Genomic DNA, 19897 nt, shown 5'->3' on the forward strand with positions numbered 1-19897 from the left:
GCTTTTTGCCATCTAGAGATCACTTTTTGCATCAACTACTATTTCCCTTATTTGTTTTTATTCTACAAGTACTTTTCTGCCCTTCGAGTTTCTCATTGTTTACAGAAAGCATTAGATTTTCTCTATAATTCTTCCGGATCTGAGGGATTTTACTGTATTTTTAATGTGATGTCCTCTCCGTGACAATACGGGCTCCGTCATGGCAGTTATTTCCAAAGCAAATTTAATTGTGACCGTTTTATATTTGAAACGCATTTACATCATTTAATTCAGTTTCAGTTTATTTTGGTATAGCCCTGTGAGCCATCCGGCTCTAATGTATCCACCGGTGTAACTTCCTCTGTAATAGTCCACACTGCCAAATGGCAAAAAAAACGGAGCTTCGTATCTCACTGCATTCTTCCACCTTAAACCAAGTGTCTGTGTGTCTGATAGAAACCTAATCGTAGAGAGATGGTCAGGGGGCTTGGGTCCCAGTGCATTAAGCCAGTCCTGGGTTTAAATGCAGAATTCAGCCGTTCGGGAAATGCCAATGCCTCCCGGTTAAGTGAACACATGCCCTACCTCCTCGTCGAAGGTAACGTTGGGCTTGAGATCTTTGGAGTCAAAGAAAACCGTCCCCTCCAAGCCGTACTTGGGAATGAGCACCACCACGGCGTTCTTGCGCACAAACAGCACGAAGCCCTCTTCGCTCACCACTCCCTTGCTCTTGAAGAACAACTGAGACCACAACAACAACAGCCGTTAATCACCGCTACGTGGCCAAGAGCAGACACACGCGCATCACTTACCAAGCCCATAATTACTTAACAAAATTTAAGGTAATTTTCCGCATCCCCCCGCTAATTTATTCCAGTTGTGCTATTGGCATCATGTCATGGGGATTATTTTGAGTTCAATCGTGAAGGTACAATGTCAATTGTATTGACTATAATCCTCCATCACCTGACAGAGCCAATCAAATAAAGTTGTCACATCATGGGCAAATGTGCCAAGTGACGAGGTTTTTCAGCAAACACAGAAGAATGCTGAAAAGCAATGTCAAGTGTAGCCAACCAGTACAGCCACGGCACCACCACACGTAAGCGTGTGAATAGAAAACAATTGATTCTTACTACACGCACAATACGATGCCTGCTTTCGTGACCTTAAAAATGGTTTTCAAGAGACGAATGGACTCATTATCAGGTGCCTAAGCACACGCCGTGCAAGCTCCACGTGGCCCACACTTCCGCCTCCCACCTGCGTGTGGAAAGCTACAGACGAGCGTTGGGCGTACTGCGCCATCTTGTGGCGGTAGTTGAGGTTGTTGCAGAGCTGCTGCTGCTTCTGCTTGTCGGTGAGCGCCGGGTACGTGGGTCGGCGCCCACGCACACGGCCAGCAGCCGGTGCACAATCACATCCGAGTATCTGTAACGGTACAGGGAGACAACAACAACAATATTCACATTTGTTGTAGCCTCTATTTAATATGAAGATTAAATTTACAGTAGATACAGGCTGCGGTATGGCCACGAGATGCCAACGGAGCAGCGGTATTAATCCACCAAGCACCGCGATTCATTCTGTTGGATCTCAGCGGGTTTCACGATCCACCAGAAAGCTACGCAAACAATGACTCAGATGGATTTAACCCTGAAAGAATACTGTACTCTGGCCATACCACGTTCTAGCACCATCTGCTGGTGGAAATTATCTTTGTTAATGTATGAATTTAATTCTTTGTTGAGGACTTTTTATTTGTCATCAGATGTAACGCAAATTGCTGCCTGCTCATATCTGTGTTCTTATTTAAGATCCACAACAAAATCGTTAGCGATCCATGGCAGAATTGCAATTCACTTTTGGCCGCCGCTGCAACACGGCAATGGATTCTTGATTCTGCACGTGGAACACTGTCACCCTCCTTGTAGGCGTCGGTGTTCTCCGAATCCTCTAGTTTTTCTCCAACACAAGCCAAACAACCATTTAAGGAATTGGCCAAACTTCCCGTTTAAAGGACCTTTTAGAAAAATAAGTCAAAATCTGAATCTTTATCCTGGAGAAATCCGATTCGCGATAAAAGCTCTTTTTGACAGATGTCCAGTAGGTAGATGATAGGAGTGCTAAGAATAGGAAAGGTAAACAAATCACTAAAAGTAAATAATAGAAAAAAGATATACAAGTACGTAGCCAATCGTGCTAATCGGAGGTGTGCCATAATGACAAATTAACATTGCATAAGTACATCAATTAATTAATAAATTCCTAAACTTGGGAAAGGCAACACAGTCCCAGACCACACCAAGACAACAACATAGTCCCCTCAATAATCGCGAAGGTCGATTTCACGCGTGTGCCTGACGCCAGAGCACGTCACCGTCGAATGGGCGACGTGAAGTGGGTGTAGATGGCGGTGGCGAGCCCGTAGTGGTGGGTGTCGGGCTCCATGCCGGAGCAGAAGTAGATGGCCTGCATCATGCAGCGCGTGGCCAGGATGCGCAGCAGAGTGTTGAGGTATGGTGGCGCTCCCGGCACCGCCGCCCGGTCCAGGGACTCGGCCAACGCCTTAGCCGAGTCCACCTGGATCTCGATGTTCTGCGCAAAAAAATCGGGCACACCGGCGTTTGTGAGGTGACTATCCCGCACGTGGCTTGTAGTTCAGTGCTGGGGAAGCAGCAAGGGTTGTGGTGTATTGGAAAGAAAACGTTATTCAGCGCACTTCCTGTGGGTATTCAGGTTTCCATAACCTGGCTTGCCAGGAGAAGGCAGTACAGCAAGTGGATTAATCTACATCTGGCACAGTGCCTGGCTGCCTTCCAGCGTTGTCTGTGGTTCGTCACACCTTTTGAGTTGTTCTGCCTCTAAGGGCGAGTGGAACCTATACGGCTACATCTCAAGATAAAGGTAAAAGGTGCAGCCCTGCAATTGCTCGCTCAGGCCAATACTGACATCGTTTCAAGGCACCTCTGCTTCACAGTAGGGGGTAGCACATTCCCACCCATTTTGAGCACAATGTTCATCACAATAAGTCGACCTGATATTTCAACATTTCAGTGCTGGAATTTATCTAAAATTAAATACAGTACTACATTTATCGTGATGGTTTTTTGTTGCTTATTTCTGTGGAGTAGCTGGGCAACGAGCCGAGTCCTTCAACTCCCTACACTTGATAACACAGTGTGTTCAATGCGGCTGCTGGATTTTGAAGCCAGGGTCCCAGCTGTAATCTCTGGGTCATAGGGTGACCCAGGTGACCCTTGCAAATGAGACTATTATGGTCTCTTGAGTTCTCACCCGGTTAAACCAAAAGACCTCAAACAAAAATTTGAGCCACCCGGCGACCTCTGAATTCCTTGCGAGGAGGATGATATTGAAGGAAGGTTAACAGCAATCTAGAGACGATAGAACCCCTCTTAAAGACGGTAATTGGTTCCACGAACACGAGCATCGAAAGTTTCCCTTGTTCACCCAAAACACGTACTTTATAATATTTAAACAATGGATATGAATACATAAAGATACTAACATTATAAACACATCATATTAAAATAAACACTGTTAATAAATGCATGAATTCATTTTGATTTAAAGCTTTCATGACTGCAGGAATTCATATTATTGGTTCTTTCAGTAAATTCACGTAGAAGGGAAACAATAAAATAATAAAAATATAAAACAATAAAATTCTCACGACGTTTCGACTGCAACACAAGCAATCATCATCACGTGTGAAAACCACAACAAGAAAATTTGAAAAAAGTGGCGGTTATTTTAACGTTAGCACCACGGAGAGAGATTTGATAAACCATTTCGGGTCTTAATTGATTGATCACGCTCAAGGTGGCTTTCAGACCGCATCCATTATTTTTCGTCTCCCCCCTCCTCTTTTCCGAACATAGATGGACTCGTCCATCTGAACAAACTGTCAAATCTCTCTCCGTGGTGCTAACATTAAAAATAACTGCCACTTTTTTCAAATTTTCTTGTTGTGGTTTTCACACCTGATGATGATTGCTTGTGTTGCAGTCGAAACGTCGTGAGAATTTAATTTTTTATATTCTTGTTATTTTATTGTTTCCCTTCTACGTGGCATTAATTCATATTTACTGTACCTACAACAGCCCGTCGTTAACAGGGAAATGGTCGGTTAAGCCTACACATTGAGCTCTATGGAGGTCCGTTGTTAAGCGATTAGTTAACAAGGGTGGTCGTTAAAAGGGGTTCTAACTCTACCTTTGATTTCGCCGCCTTCACCAAGATGTCGTAGTTGGAAGGCGGAGGCGCCGGGTGGCGTCGAAGCAGCGCACACTCGGGGAATTCGTCTACGATGCGCTCTGCCACGGAGATGTTGGCGAGCAACATGAACTCCTCCACCATCGAGTTGGTCTCCCTGTGTACACGCACCAGTTTCCGCCACCACAACACATCAATCACAAGGGTCAAGAATCTTTATCTTAGATTATTTTGCTGATAATAAATTTCCCACGTGATAAGCCACTTTGTTCAGCTATCATTTGTGGTCAGGTAAGATGTTTTAAAAAGATAAAAATAAATTTTGATTTAAAGCTTTCGTGACTGCAGTAATTCATATTCTTAGTTTTTTCGGTAAAGTCACGTTGAAGAGAAACAACAAAATAACAAATATATATAAAACAATAAAAAATTCTCACGACGTTTCGACCATAACTCAAACGGTCATCATCAGGTGTGTCGGTTTGCATAAATTTATTTTGAAAACGGCATATTTATTTATATATATAAAATAACGTTTGCGTCACGCGCAACGATGGCAGTTTGCCAGGACTAGTCCATCTATTTTTTTTGAAAAGAGGAGGGGGGAGACGAAATTTGTTTTTATGTAAGCTGTCTGAAAGGCACTGTAAGCGTGAACAATCAATCAAGAAATGAAATGATTTATCAAATCTTTCCAATGATTGCTAAGATAGAATCCATCTTCTCGGTTGAAATTGTCTCTGTGTTTGTATATGTGGATAGCCTCATGAACGAATCTCTCATGGAAGCCAGATGGCTTACAAAGAACCTCCGTCTTGGAAAAGTCAATGGCATGTGAGCCTACTGAATTAGAACAATGATCTGCTACGGCCGAGGTGTTGGTCCTACCGTGTTTAAGGTCTGCTTTATGTTCACGAATGCGGTCCGAGATATGGCGTTTGGTTTCTCCAATGTAACTACTACCACAGAGGCAACTTAGTTTGTAGACACCAGGGTATTGTATGTCCGGAATCACATCTTTTACAGACGGAACCAGATCACGGATTTTATGTAATGTGTTGAAACGGACCTGGATCTTGTGTTTATTCAAGATTTTGGAGATCTTTTTTTGTGATCCCAGCAATGTAGGGTAAAGTGATGGTTTTGAAAGGCTCCTCAAGAGGGTTCTTCTTCATGGTTTGAGTGATAGCTTTGCGGATTGTATAGTCGGAGTAACCATTAGCCCTAAGAGCTTGGTGTACGTGCTTGAGTTCACTGCTTATGTGTTCCTGGTCGGATATGCATTGGGCTCTATGATACAGAGTCTTCCATGAAGAAGAACCCTCTTGAGGAGCCTTTCAAAACCATCACTTTACCCTACATTGCTGGGATCACAAAAAAGATCTCCAAAATCTTGAATAAACACAAGATCCAGGTCCGTTTCAACACATTACATAAAATCCGTGATCTGGTTCCGTCTGTAAAAGATGTGATTCCGGACATACAATACCCTGGTGTCTACAAACTAAGTTGCCTCTGTGGTAGTAGTTACATTGGAGAAACCAAACGCCATATCTCGGACCGCATTCGTGAACATAAAGCAGACCTTAAACACGGTAGGACCAACACCTCGGCCGTAGCAGATCATTGTTCTAATTCAGTAGGCTCACATGCCATTGACTTTTCCAAGACGGAGGTTCTTTGTAAGCCATCTGGCTTCCATGAGAGATTCGTTCATGAGGCTATCCACATATACAAACACAGAGACAATTTCAACCGAGAAGATGGATTCTATCTTAGCAATCATTGGAAAGATTTGATAAATCATTTCATTTCTTGATTGATTGTTCACGCTTACAGTGCCTTTCAGACAGCTTACATAAAAACAAATTTCGTCTCCCCCCTCCTCTTTTCAAAAAAAAAATAGATGGACTAGTCCTGGCAAACTGCCATCGTTGCGCGTGACGCAAACGTTATTTTTATATATATAAATAAATATGCCGTTTTCAAAATAAATTTATGCAAACCGACACACCTGATGATGACCGTTTGAGTTATGGTCGAAACGTCGTGAGAATTTTTTATTGTTTTATATATATTTGTTATTTTGTTGTTTCTCTTCAACGTGACTTTACCGAAAAAACTAAGAATATGAATTACTGCAGTCACGAAAGCTTTAAATCAAAATTTAATCGCCTCTACGGGGAGGGTTTTCACATAACTTTAAGATCTTTCAACAAACTCCGGGATAAGAAAGCTCAGCTGATCGAGTCTCTCACCTTCCTGAAGAGATGCCGCGACTCTGGGGTAATACCAATCGCATTTACACTCACCTCTGCTACTGTAACTTCTTCTAATGCGAAACGAATTCTTTTCAAAACTAGTTTAGCTCTTATCTCAGAAAAAATCAGACTTATACGCACAGAACTAGATCAGTTAGACAAGACACTCTACAAATCACACTTATCATTGACGGCAATAATGTCCACATCGGATTGGGAACATGTAGACAATATGACTGCCTCTTCAGCTGCTACGATGTCGACCAAATGTAAGGAAAACCTGATTTCCAAATTTAACCTCCTCTTAAACAAAAGACCGGACCCACACACCAAAAAGTTAGACGTTAATAAAGTCGTAATTAATCGCAGTAACAGTTCTATTTCCGATGGTCTGAAATCCGTTTTAGCTAAAGGTCTAAACTTTGCAGTCACACCTAAACACATACCAGTTAATGATATAATTGCCCAAGTAGACGTTGCTCTCAGGGGCCTGGGTCACATCGCTGCAGACGTAGCAAGATCTGAAATCGCTGCAACCCTCAAAAACGCTAAGATGCCAGCTAGCAACCTCAGCAAAGATGAGCGTTTTGAATTATATAAATTAAAAAAGAGGAATGATATTGTAGTTCTCTCAGCTGACAAAGGCAATGCTACTGTTATCATGGATAAAATAGAATACAACAACAAAATTAAAGAATTACTCGACGATGGTAGTTATACAAAAATAAAAAGAGATCCCACCAACAGCCTCGTCACACAAACCAACAAAATAATTTCTGATTCAACCACATTAATTGATCAATCTAAACAGTTTTCGTTGAAACCTTCTGCTGCCAGGCCACCAAGATTATACGGCTTACCAAAAATACATAAAGTTGATACACCTCTTCGTCCCATAGTCTCTACTATCAGCTCCCCCACCTACAAACTAGCTCGTTTTTTGTCTGAAATCCTGCGTCCTTTCACTGGAAAGACCACCTCTGCGGTACAAAATTCTACTCACCTGGTATCAACAATCAAGGGTATTTCCCTGTCCCCAGACGACCTGCTTGTCAGTTTTGATGTAGTTTCCTTATTCACCAAGGTTCCTGTACCTGACACCATTGCAATCATTGAAGACTTGGTTCATCAAGGACTAAACACTGAGGTACCCCGCCTGGTGAGACACTGTTTAACCAATACATACTTCACTTGGAATGGAACTTTCTACAAACAAACTGAGGGCACCCCAATGGGCTCCCCCCTTTCTCCAGTTATAGCTAACATTTTCATGGAGAAATTTGAGACTGACGCCATCCAGACTGCCACTCTGCGCCCAACCTTATGGAAGAGGTACGTGGATGACACTTTTGTCATCTGGCCACATGGCCGGCCTGCTCTAGACAAATTCTTCGACCACATCAATTCCATACACCCAGCCATCAGATTTACCATGGAAGTCGAAATAGATGGCAAGATACCTTTTTTGGATGTCCTAATTAAAAAGAGACCTGATGGTTCAATGAGCCACTCTGTCTACAGGAAAGCTACCCATACGGATGCTTATCTGAAACCGGATTCCCACCACCATCCATCACAGAAGAATTCTCTCATCAAGACTCTGTATCATAGAGCCCAATGCATATCCGACCAGGAACACATAAGCAGTGAACTCAAGCACGTACACCAAGCTCTTAGGGCTAATGGTTACTCCGACTATACAATCCGCAAAGCTATCACTCAAACCATGAAGAAGAACCCTCTTGAGGAGCCTTTCAAAACCATCACTTTACCCTACATTGCTGGGATCACAAAAAAGATCTCCAAAATCTTGAATAAACACAAGATCCAGGTCCGTTTCAACACATTACATAAAATCCGTGATCTGGTTCCGTCTGTAAAAGATGTGATTCCGGACATACAATACCCTGGTGTCTACAAACTAAGTTGCCTCTGTGGTAGTAGTTACATTGGAGAAACCAAACGCCATATCTCGGACCGCATTCTTGAACATAAAGCAGACCTTAAACACGGTAGGACCAACACCTCGGCCGTAGCAGATCATTGTTCTAATTCAGTAGGCTCACATGCCATTGACTTTTCCAAGACGGAGGTTCTTTGTAAGCCATCTGGCTTCCATGAGAGATTCGTTCATGAGGCTATCCACATATACAAACACAGAGACAATTTCAACCGAGAAGATGGATTCTATCTTAGCAATCATTGGAAAGATTTGATAAATCATTTCATTTCTTGATTGATTGTTCACGCTTACAGTGCCTTTCAGACAGCTTACATAAAAACAAATTTCGTCTCCCCCCTCCTCTTTTCAAAAAAAATAGATGGACTAGTCCTGGCAAACTGCCATCGTTGCGCGTGACGCAAACGTTATTTTTATATATATAAATAAATATGCCGTTTTCAAAATAAATTTATGCAAACCGACACACCTGATGATGACCGTTTGAGTTATGGTCGAAACGTCGTGAGAATTTTTTATTGTTTTATATATATTTGTTATTTTGTTGTTTCTCTTCAACGTGACTTTACCGAAAAAACTAAGAATAAGATAAAAATAGTTTAGTTTTATTTGTATATTTGTTTAAGTTATTTGTTTACCTTTCCAATACTTTGCAATCCTAACGTGTGCTTATATTGTTTGTTGTTGTAACGTTGTGACCTGCCCCAACTGGACATCTGTGAAAAAAGAGCTTTATAGCTCATCGGATTCTTCCAGTAGAAATATATATTTTGATTCTGATAGAGAGGTCTGCACAACAGTCGGATTGCAGTCATGGGAGGTGTCTTCTTGACGAGACTCACTTGAGTTCCTTGGTCTGCAGGTCGATCGGGTCATGGGTTTCGCTGTCCATGTGGAATCGGACCTCAGGGGATGCCAGAGTCAATGCCCTACGGGTGGAGAAGGGACATGAGCGATTATCATGTCCAGCCAAAACAACACAGAATCTTAATATAAGACACTTCACAAACTCAGATATTTGAGTTGAACATGCAGAGCTCGTTAAGTCAATCCACTGCTGGATGAGGGCCACCCCCATGTCATGCGAGTCGTGGGGTGGTTTTACCGTACTAAACCGTGGTGGTCAGTACGCGCTGGCAAAGGTGGGGGAGCACAGACATGGGAGCATTAAGTAGAGTAAAACAATTTATGTCACTGCATTGTCCTCTATTGCCCACAATGTAGCCCCGCAGCAGCCTGTAACACTCCAATCTAGAAGGATGTTATTAACCAGGTAAAACCTTAACTTCTTTATTGTTGCCTTCATTTCCGCATCTCCAGCTTCTTCAGCCTCCCACTCCCAGCCCCGCTCACTTCTCCCCCCCCCCCCGGCATTTTGCCGTGCTCGCCCCTTTAATCCCTCTAGCAGCACCCCACTTCCCCTATCCCACACCCCCCTCTCTATCTCTCCCCCCTTGCTCCCCCCCACTCTCTTACCTATATAGCCTGTTACAACAGCCCTTTTTTGCCCACTTCAGCAATTGTTTCTGGCTGTGGTTGTCCCACCTGAAGAAGGACGCTTGTGTTGCGCCCGAAATGTCGTGATTTAATTTAGTTGTTATTTTATTTTATAGTTTTACCTATGTGACTTTACTGAAAAAAAAACACTTGTTTGTGCATGGTATTCACCCAAGCCTCATGCATCATGGGGTCAAAAAAACCTACAGGTGCAGCTTTGCAATTGCTTGCTCAAGCCACTGCTGGAAGGGGGCTCCCATAAGAGGGGGCCCCTCTAGAGATACACCCTTTTACAGTCCCTCTCAATGTATTTTAGCCTACTCTTCCACGCTGGCCGGATGTCTTAGACGACACGGGAGTAACCACACTTTACCGCGCCACAGGCGACCTGCCGATCGACTAAATGTGGTGCACCCATTAATACTGCTCAGCGCTCCAGAGGCGGTGGAGGGGATGAGGATCTTGACAATGAGTTACCCGTTTTGAATGCGCCTCTGCTTGAGGATCTTGGCCAGGGAGTTGAGGCCACGCAAGCTGCTGGTGACCGGGTCCTTCCGCCCGGCGTCGTCCATCATTAGCTGAGCCTCTGTGTACGTCAGAGACGCCTGCGGGGATACGATGAACACACCACGGGTGAACCATGGGGTCCTCGCAATTACACAATGCCCACGCCTGATCCAAGCCCAAGCCAGAACTCAACAGATGTCTACGTGGCGCCCGATGACCACTGAGGGTTACGCTCACCCAAAGACAGTAAAATTTATATTTTTTGAATTCTCAAAGCTGGAATTTAACCAAATTTAGTGCAATGTAATTTGGTGGTCTTTTGTGCAGTGAGTTTAACACGTAGGCTTTCGTGACCAATATCATCCATAATACAGGTTTTTTGGGTTAGATTGTGTAAATACATAAATGTGTCGTTAAACCCGCCACCACCCGACACAGCCGACTAGTAAGGGTTGTCACATAAACAGAACGTGGCCAATTCGTCACTGGTACAACACACCGGTGTGCTGTACTCGTGACGAATTGGCATGTTCTGTGTTTTGTGCAGTGATTGTTGACTGGACAGAGACCATCAACTCACTACTTTCATGTCCTACCTCGCACCTCCGATTAGCACAGTTGGCTAGGTACGGTGCAAAAGAAGTTCAACATACATACTACCACTTGTGAACCCGGTTCATCTCGCTCCACTTGTGAACCCAGAGGTGCAAGCTCAACGCTCTGACCTCTCAGCCATCCGGAAACCCCAACTGCACTAACATAGCAAGGCACTGATACAATAAACGTGAAAGCAAACGAGAGTTTTACAAAAACTGAACGTCTGTGGGGGGGGGGAGGGAATCACCTTGGAATTGATGATGCTCTTGGTAAAACGTGTGCTCACGATCTCAGCCTTTGGAGTCATCTCCCATATGCACGAGAACGCCAGCCTGCACGCGCACAGCACATGCATCGTGGCCATTCACCGTCGAGTGGCGGAGTCGTCGACATTGGAGTGGTGCAGGGTGTTCACTCAGGAAAGCCTCGCAAAGTCTCGAGACTCTTTTTCAGGAGGGTCTTGCCAAGTTTTTGGTAGTCGAGTCATTCTTTCAGCAGCGGGATGTTTGGCCAAATACCGGTTTGGGTTGTTACAAATTACTCAACTGGAATATATACGTAGCAACCATTGTTCGACTGCAAAAGCTTTGCAGTACCACGCATCATGGGATTACATGTGCACCTGGCAACAACGCACGTTAGCTGCTGAGTATGGGTTGCAATGTGCGCACTCGCGAGTTCACAGTTGTTGGTGCATCTCACCGGTCGACGTTGGATCTCAAGGAACACAGGTTTGAGCTCAATAACTCTGGCACCATATCAATCCTCTGCAGGTGCACAAACACATAAACGCAACCACTTCTCTATCAATAAACACAATCTGGCAAATACATATGCACCAACTCAACGAGTGTTTTGCAAGCAAACCCACACATGATTAAATCACCTGCATGTAACTGTTCAGCAAGGGGATGTTTTCGCGAATGCCAGTTAAGATTGTATGGGTTTTATTTAGAGGAAATCTGATTAATCCAGAGGAAACCCATTCACTAACAGGGGGGAGAACAAACAAAACAGCAAGCAAAAAGGCACAAGAGTTGAGTAATCAAACCCAGCGTCTCCTTGCTGCAAGGCACGAGTGTTACACTGCGCCGATAGCCTGTCGCTCATGATGTGACGGTACATCATATGATAAGAAATCCACAAAATCACCTCGTTTAAAACATCATGAGAGATATTTAGCATTGTTGTTATTCATACGGGAAGTACTGAAAAGCACACAAAAAAATGTGGTGAAAATGTCAACTACAATTACAGTTGTGGGGAAACTGGTACCGCGATGATCATTACATCATAATATTTTACATCATGTCGTAAAGTTAAGAATGAAAGGATGAAATCGGCGGGTTGTAAAACACTTGATATTGTGGCAAGAAGAAATCCACATCTCACCTTCTCACACAGGTAAACTGTGGTACCACGCAGAGATGCCTCCTCATCCAAGGCATTCCCCGGCCGGATAAAGTAGCTCACATCGGCGATGTGTACCCCAACCTAGAACACACATTAATACACCGTCACCACCCTCACATGCATGGATGTGTAATGACAGGGTGATACCTGCCGGCCTGTAAGGGTAATTAAGGTTATAGCTGCATTACATAATACCTTATTATGAAGGGGCGTATCTGGGGTAAAGGTCAACGGCGGAGTCAGTCGAGAAGCTCCGGGAACCATCCCGAAGGGCCTAGAAGGTTCTAGAATGGGGGCGTGGCCAGAGGTGGAGCTTGGCCACTCCAGGCAGATATAAAGAGCACCGAATCAGAACTTCGGGGCTGTTAGCGTGGGGTCTGGGTCCTGGTTGCGTCGCTACCGTCGTCATCTCTTCGTCTTCGACCACGTGGCTGGTTCTTCTGCAAGAGCAGCTCTGTCTCCGCCGCTACGCTCGTCAACCAACCAGCGTAGCTACGCAGGACGGAGATGGGCTGCGTGTTTGTACAGCCTAGGTGTAGCCGCGTTACGAAGTGTATCGCCCTGTGTGCTTTTAATAAATAAGACGCCTTCTACTAGACGTCTGTCGGAAGTTGCTCACTACACATGCATGCATAACCTCCACCATAGCCACTCCAACCAAAGCACAATAATGTGAAATGAAATGCACACCCATTACCACCTGGTGCATTCATTGTGAACCAGGCATTCGGCCAGTGACGTGGACACTTAGGCCAGTGGGGTCTTAGCCATGGCTTGGCTCAGGCTTGGCTCTCGCGCAACATGCATTGAGATTATTTCTATTATTTTGGCTGCTATAAATGTCCAAATGATGGGCCACTTTGTTCAGCTATTCATTTGTGGCCAGGTCACTAATCAAAAATAAATCAATACCTCAGTGGGCTTTGCCTGGTAGGATGGGGATGGTTTCGTTGTATTTGTTTGTGTTTGGGTTATTTGTTTGTCTTTCTTGTACTTTGCACTACTATTATGTTTTTGTACTGTTTGCTGTTGTAACGTTCTTACCCGCCTCTACTGGACATGTGAAAAATAGCTTTATAGCTCATCGGATTCCTCCAGTATAAATATTCTGATTCTAATTCTCAATAAGCCACATCAAAGCAATTCTTAAAACCCGAGCTGCCTCTAAGCATGGTTCCAGCCCTGAGCCTCTGTGTCCCTTGTGCCTCCTCGTATATCCCTGCATGCTCCCAGCCACGCTCAGAATTTCTGTGAGCTGAGCGTGAGCCAAGGCACAGCTGAGCCACTCATGCTTCTTTGGAGGCAACGGAGCAGATCAAGCCAGAACCGAGCCATGTTGAAGTCAGTCCTGAGCCGAGCAGAGACCAAGAATACGGGCACTAAGGCAACAATGTTTGGAAACTTAAAAACAGGAATATTGTCCACCCCTTTGTCAATCCACTGCAGGATGAGGGCTTCTCCATGCCATAATGGGTCGCGATTGTCATTTGACCTTGCTTTATTACGATGGTCAATGCAGGTGGAGAAGGGGAGAACTTGGGCAGTTTTTTTAGATATCACTCTGTACCGGTGTTAGCCATGACTGGAACTAAACCAGCTTGACAGGATGAATGTGCAGTGCACTTATCATTGTGTCATTAAACTCCCCTTGTCACCTCCGCTAGCATTGACAAAACCATGAAAGGAATAGGCACGAATTACCCCGACCGTGACCACGATTACCACCACCAAATGAATACCTCGGCGTTCCCATTGTCGAGCGGTTTGCAGTGTTGGGCATCGTCGATGTCTGTGCAGCCTGGAGGATCCACACTGCAGATGGACAACACACGGAGGTCCTCCCTGCCAGCCTGGTCCTTGTACGGGACACACACAGCACCAGGTTCAACAAAACGCTGCCTTACAACAAACAAAACACAGGGTGAGCCATACATGGGTAAACCAACTTCATTCTAATGGCGTTCTAGCTTCTCAATAGGCGACTGAATATTTTGAAAGTACAGTCCATTCTCCTATAACTCCGCGTGTTTTCATATCGTGAATTAGATATAATGCGATGAATGCATTAGGGAACACATTTTTTTCATAACATGGATGCGAATTGGATAAAAGGCGATCGAGTGAACAGAACTGCGTTGTGCGAGGCAGAATAAGCGGTTGTACGGTTGCCTCGGTGTAGCATCACACAAGGCGGGATGCTTCTGGATGCTTCTAGATGCTACTCACGTACCCAAGTCTTTGTTAAGCCTGCGTACGCATCTCACGTGTTATCGCGGACTGTGCTTTACCCTATATTATTTATTATGCGATTTTTCGACAATTCGGTGTTCTTCAGGAACGCAAGTACAGCGTTATAGGAAAAAAGTTTGTAGTCCCCTTGCTCCATTCATTTCTGTACTGGACCATCTCCACGGCTACTGCAGAGTCCTCCACATCCTGGCTCACCACTTTGATTCGCATCTCTCGAGGCCTGCCTCTCGGGTCTCCGCCCTGGTGCTTCCATAAGTCCGTCGCCTTCCTTCCTCCGATGTGAATTTCCTCTCTTCTTACGATGATGTGTCCGAGCCATCGACTTTCTTTCAGGTCGACGGCTTTTCTATATACGGTCTGCGGTAAAGGTGTAGAGCCCCGTGGCTTCTCGTTCATGCCAGTGCAGCGGAAGGACCTCGACTGGAGGGAGAGCTCCAGAGAGGCCCTCTAGAAGGTATTCTACGCAGGCCAAACATCTTGAAACTATTGAGGTTTGACAGCACGATGATGATGATGGGGGGTGTTTTCGCATTTGTCTATTGTCGGGGGCCACACGTCATGGGCCACACCAAAGGCCACCCAGAGGCTACGAGTGGCCCGTGGGCCTTGTAATAAAGAACATTGAAGTAAAGGATTCTCACATGCACGACCAAACACACCAACACACCGCAGGCGTAAGAATTGAACTCAATCGATGAATTGACATATCGTCACACGTCTCATGCGTACCTCTGCTGTGATGCTGAACGTGGGAGGGGACAGGCATGCAAGTACGGCCTGGCTGAAGGGCTGGTGTGGCACGTCGTGCTCCAGCAGCAGCACCTCTGTCTCCGTCTCCTTATCCCCACATTCGCCCAGAGAGCGCGCAAAATGGCCCTGCACAAGCACACCGACGATTAGCACGGTTGTCTACGTATGGTACGGAAGAAGTTCAACATGCATATGCACATACGTGGCCAATCGTCACCGGTATCCCTTTTCCAATGATACATTGGAACCCAGACGGCGCAGATCTCTCGAGGTGTCTGTGGTCACCCACTGGCTTTTTGCCGTGTCGAACCGGAACCAAACCGTGATATGCTGGCCCCACAAGGCATCCAAATCTATCCGGGGGCCGAGCAGGGCCAGGGGCGGGGCTAGCGACACGTTAATTGGGTGACGGCAGTCGGTACACCACGGGGACGTGGCACCACAGCGTCATCTGCACGTGCCTAGACTTGTTCAAAGCATTGACCGTTCATGGCATGGATCCGCTTTTGCAGTGAATAAACAACCTGCAGCCTACTAAACCGTGCCAGCCATGGTGCCGCTCGGTTATGCAGTGGCAAATAGGTATGAAAAGCACAACCACAATGCCAACCTTGTACCTAACGTTCATGATGTAGAATATTAACCGGCATCTGTTTAAACAAAGATACAACCCAAATAATCCATCTTAACAATATATTTAGCTTTTCCCCAATTTTTTTTCTCATTGTGTTAATGGTATCACACAAGACAAGCAATCTATACCACCCTTCGTGGTCAAGGACGACCCACAGGAGCACACATAACAGAGCTACTTCTAAGATCCAATGAAGTGAAATGCGGTCCAAATTGTAGGGGGGCAGTGCTTTTCCAACCACTCTGCCAATCAAAGTAATGTTCATCACATGGCAGTCAAAAGCAGTAGTTTTCTCAGAGATGGAAATTAAACAATCGAAGTGCACGACCAAATTTAATATCGTTTTTGGTGCAGTTATTGGTGACTGGGCTGAGACTATCAACTTACAACACCTTAATAACCTAGGTTGAATCACAGGTGAGTTTGCCATGCTTTCAAACAAAAAAATCAGTGGTGCCAGCTCATCCACCCTGACTTCCAATTCACCATGTCACCGTTCGTGTTTTGGGTTCGACGGCTGTATTGCATACAGAGCCGCATGGCCGTGCGTCAAGAGACAGAAGGATGAGCCCGACGATGCCGACCACGGGACGGACGGATGAGGTGTCACGGCGTGCGGGGCGTCACGGTGCAGTCGTACGTTCGGGTAGCGGGAGTGTCGCAGCCAGCCATCGATGGCCACCACGATGCGGTGGGCCTGCAGGAACGCTGCTTGTCTTGTCTCCACCCGCACTCGTGGCATGCGGCGGTCCACGGGCGTGAACAGGTGGCGGGTGGCCTGCAACACGCCCAAAGAGCCCCCAGTAAGGCATTCAACAAACTGTTTGGGCAAGTGCCGTCAGCACACACCTATTCAAGCTGGTACGGCAAACGACGGGGTGGGTACGGCCAGCACCATGCCCGACCGCCTTTGTCTTCACAGCGCTGATGTTTACATGCCACATCAGAGACTCATTTATGGCCGAGTCGACCTAGGGAAGGGCCCAAGACAGGTTCAGACATTTGGCGCTGTTTATTGGTTATGAGCGATAAATATAATCCAACTCGGGTCCCAGGATTCGTAGCGCAGCGCGCTAACCGCTACATTACCGCTCCCCACACGTACACACACACATGCAGATCAGCCCACCTCCTTGATTGGGCTGGGCATGAGCATGCCGCACAGCGGCCTCGAGTTCCGCTTGATGATGCCGACCACTTTGCCAGTGGGCCGACGCATCTTCCCACTTTCGGCTTTCAGCTGGAGACCAAAACAAAGGACAAACATCGTGTTGCGTAATCTAAGCAAGAGCGACGACAGCAGCAGCAGCTGGGATAGCACCGGGAGATGACAACACAAACTCAAATGAGCACTCACCACAGTAGCGTCTCTCTCACACACTGAAATAATGAAATAACTATTTTTTTTACCAACTCACTGCATAACACAATACAATTTGGCTTGAAGGGGAAGGAGCAATCCAAAACAATAGCGCTTAACCTGCGGATGTGGTTTCATGCTGTGTCTCATCAATGTCAATAATGAGACTGACGCTTTGTTAAAATGACAAAAGATCACAGTGAGGAGTCCTCCGTAAATATTTATAAGTTAAAACAGTTCTGGCGATTGATAGAATCAACCGGAACACGCCCATCAGATACCACACGTTTAAAAAAAAACGCGTAAGCTTTTGCGACCAATATTATCTACAACAAAGGTTACCCTCCCATCTAATTCACAATTTGATGCTTAATCTCTCGATTCTTTATGATTTCACTGATTGACATTTTCTCTTACCTGCTTAGCACATCAGCCACCCTATATGTGTTTAATGTTTACGTAACGTTTTAATAAGTATAACTGTGCAATGATCAGCCTATAAATAATCTGCCCAAGCCAACTTGCACTACATGCGATTTAATATCTAACACTTGTTTATGTTTGTGCAATATTGTCGACTTTTCATAAACCACAGTTGTTTTCGTGCCAATTTCAATTAACTTCATTGCTGTACTTTATTATGTTTTGCATTTTGTCACTGTGGTATGTATGCATGTAGAACTTATTTTGCACCGTACACAGCCAACCATTCTAATCGGAGGTGCGCGGAAAGGACAACAATCTAAATACAAAAAGCAGTTCTAAAGAAATTAGTTTTCAATATAGAGGCCACCCTGTGACCCAGGTCACTCTCGCAAATGATACGTGTCCTGATCTCTTGAGTTCTAATTAAGTTAATTAAAATAAACATTAAAAAGGAGCTCAGACCGTGGAAGCGCCACCGTGTTGAGCCTGGATATGCATAATAGGTGGTATAGGCTCTGCGCCAAAATGGCAGGCAGCAGAGCGCAGTACAGCAAAATGAACTGTTGTCCTGTCCTTCTATGCTCCTGATCTATGCCCCCCCCCGTTCACCAACCCGCATCGAAGTATGGTCAAATAACCCCTACGTACATACAAAAATAGTATGAAATGATTAGCAATCCTGACTTGATTTTGAAGTAATGTAATGTAAAGTCATTTAATAAACGCAAAATCAAGCTAACAGCATCTCTAATGTGGATTGTTGTTTGGTTACTCGGTGTTCATTATGTTTAAGGTCTCTCTTGAAGTGGTTGAGTTTTTGTTGTTATTCTTTGTTTAAACTATATTAAAACTATAATCTTAGTTTTTTTTTTCGGTAAAGTCACGTTGAAGGGAAACAACAAAATAATAAAATATATATAAAACAATAAAAAATTCTCACGACGTTTCGAACATAACTCAAACGGTCGTCTTCAGGTGTGTTGGTTTGCATAAATTTATTTTTAAACGGTGCATTTATAGTTAGACGTTAACAAAGTCGTAATTAATCGCAGTAACAGTTCTATTTCCGATAGTCTGAAATCCGTTTTAGCTAAAGGTCTAAACTTTGCAGTCACACCTAAACACATACCAGTTAATGATATAATTGCCCAAGTAGACGTTGCTCTCAGGGGCCTGGGTCACATCGCTGCAGACGTAGCAAGATCTGAAATCGCTGCAACCCTAAAAAACGCTAAGATGCCAGCTAGCAACCTCAGCAAAGATGAGCGTTTTGAATTATATAAATTAAAAAAGAGGAATGATATTGTAGTCCTCTCAGCTGACAAAGGCAATGCTACTGTCATCATGGATAAAATAGAATACAACAACAAAATTAAAGAATTACTCGACGATGGTAGTTATACAAAAATAAAAAGAGATCCCACCAACAGCCTCGTCACACAAACCAACAAAATAATTTCTGATTCAACCGCATTAATTGATCAATCTAAACAGTTTTCGTTGAAACCTTCTGCTGCCAGGCCACCAAGATTATACGGCTTACCAAAAATACATAAAGTAGATACACCCCTTCGTCCCATAGTCTCTACTATCGGCTCCCCCACCTACAAACTAGCTCGTTTTTTGTCTGAAATCCTGCGTCCTTTCACTGGAAAGAACACCTCTGTGGTACAAAATTCGACTCACCTGGTATCGACAATCAAGGGTATTTCCCTGTCCCCAGACGACCTGCTTATCAGTTTTGATGTAGTTTCCTTATTCACCAAGGTTCCTGTACCTGACACCATTGCAATCATTGAAGACTTGGTTCATCAAGGACTAAACACTAAGGTACCCCCCCTGGTGAGACACTGTTTAACCAATACATACTTCACTTGGAATGGAACTTTCTACAAACAAACTGAGGGCACCCCAATGGGCTCCCCCCTTTCTCCAGTTATAGCTAACATTTTCATGGAGAAATTTGAGACTGACGACATCCAGACTGCCACTCTGCGCCCAACCTTATGGAAGAGGTACGTGGATGA

General features: G+C 44.7%; 1 protein-coding gene across 1 annotated transcript in view; it reads right to left on the minus strand.

The window, feature by feature from the left end:
• Positions 1-11929, minus strand: part of LOC142924707 (exosome complex exonuclease RRP44-like) — a 28870-nt gene extending 16941 nt beyond the window's left edge. The window contains exons 1-2 of the mRNA XM_076067362.1: positions 11924-11929; positions 565-720 (exon numbers count right to left, since the gene is read on the minus strand). Coding sequence (XP_075923477.1) covers positions 565-720; positions 11924-11929 — 162 coding nt within the window. The remainder of the gene's footprint in view (positions 1-564; positions 721-11923) is intronic.
• Between the last annotated feature and the right edge of the window lie 7968 nt (positions 11930-19897).

Source organism: Petromyzon marinus, chromosome 16, assembly GCF_048934315.1.
Source record: "Petromyzon marinus isolate PM22_M1 ecotype Great Lakes invasive population chromosome 16, UKy_Petmar_22M1.pri1.0, whole genome shotgun sequence".
Taxonomy (NCBI): Eukaryota; Metazoa; Chordata; class Hyperoartia; order Petromyzontiformes; family Petromyzontidae; genus Petromyzon; species Petromyzon marinus.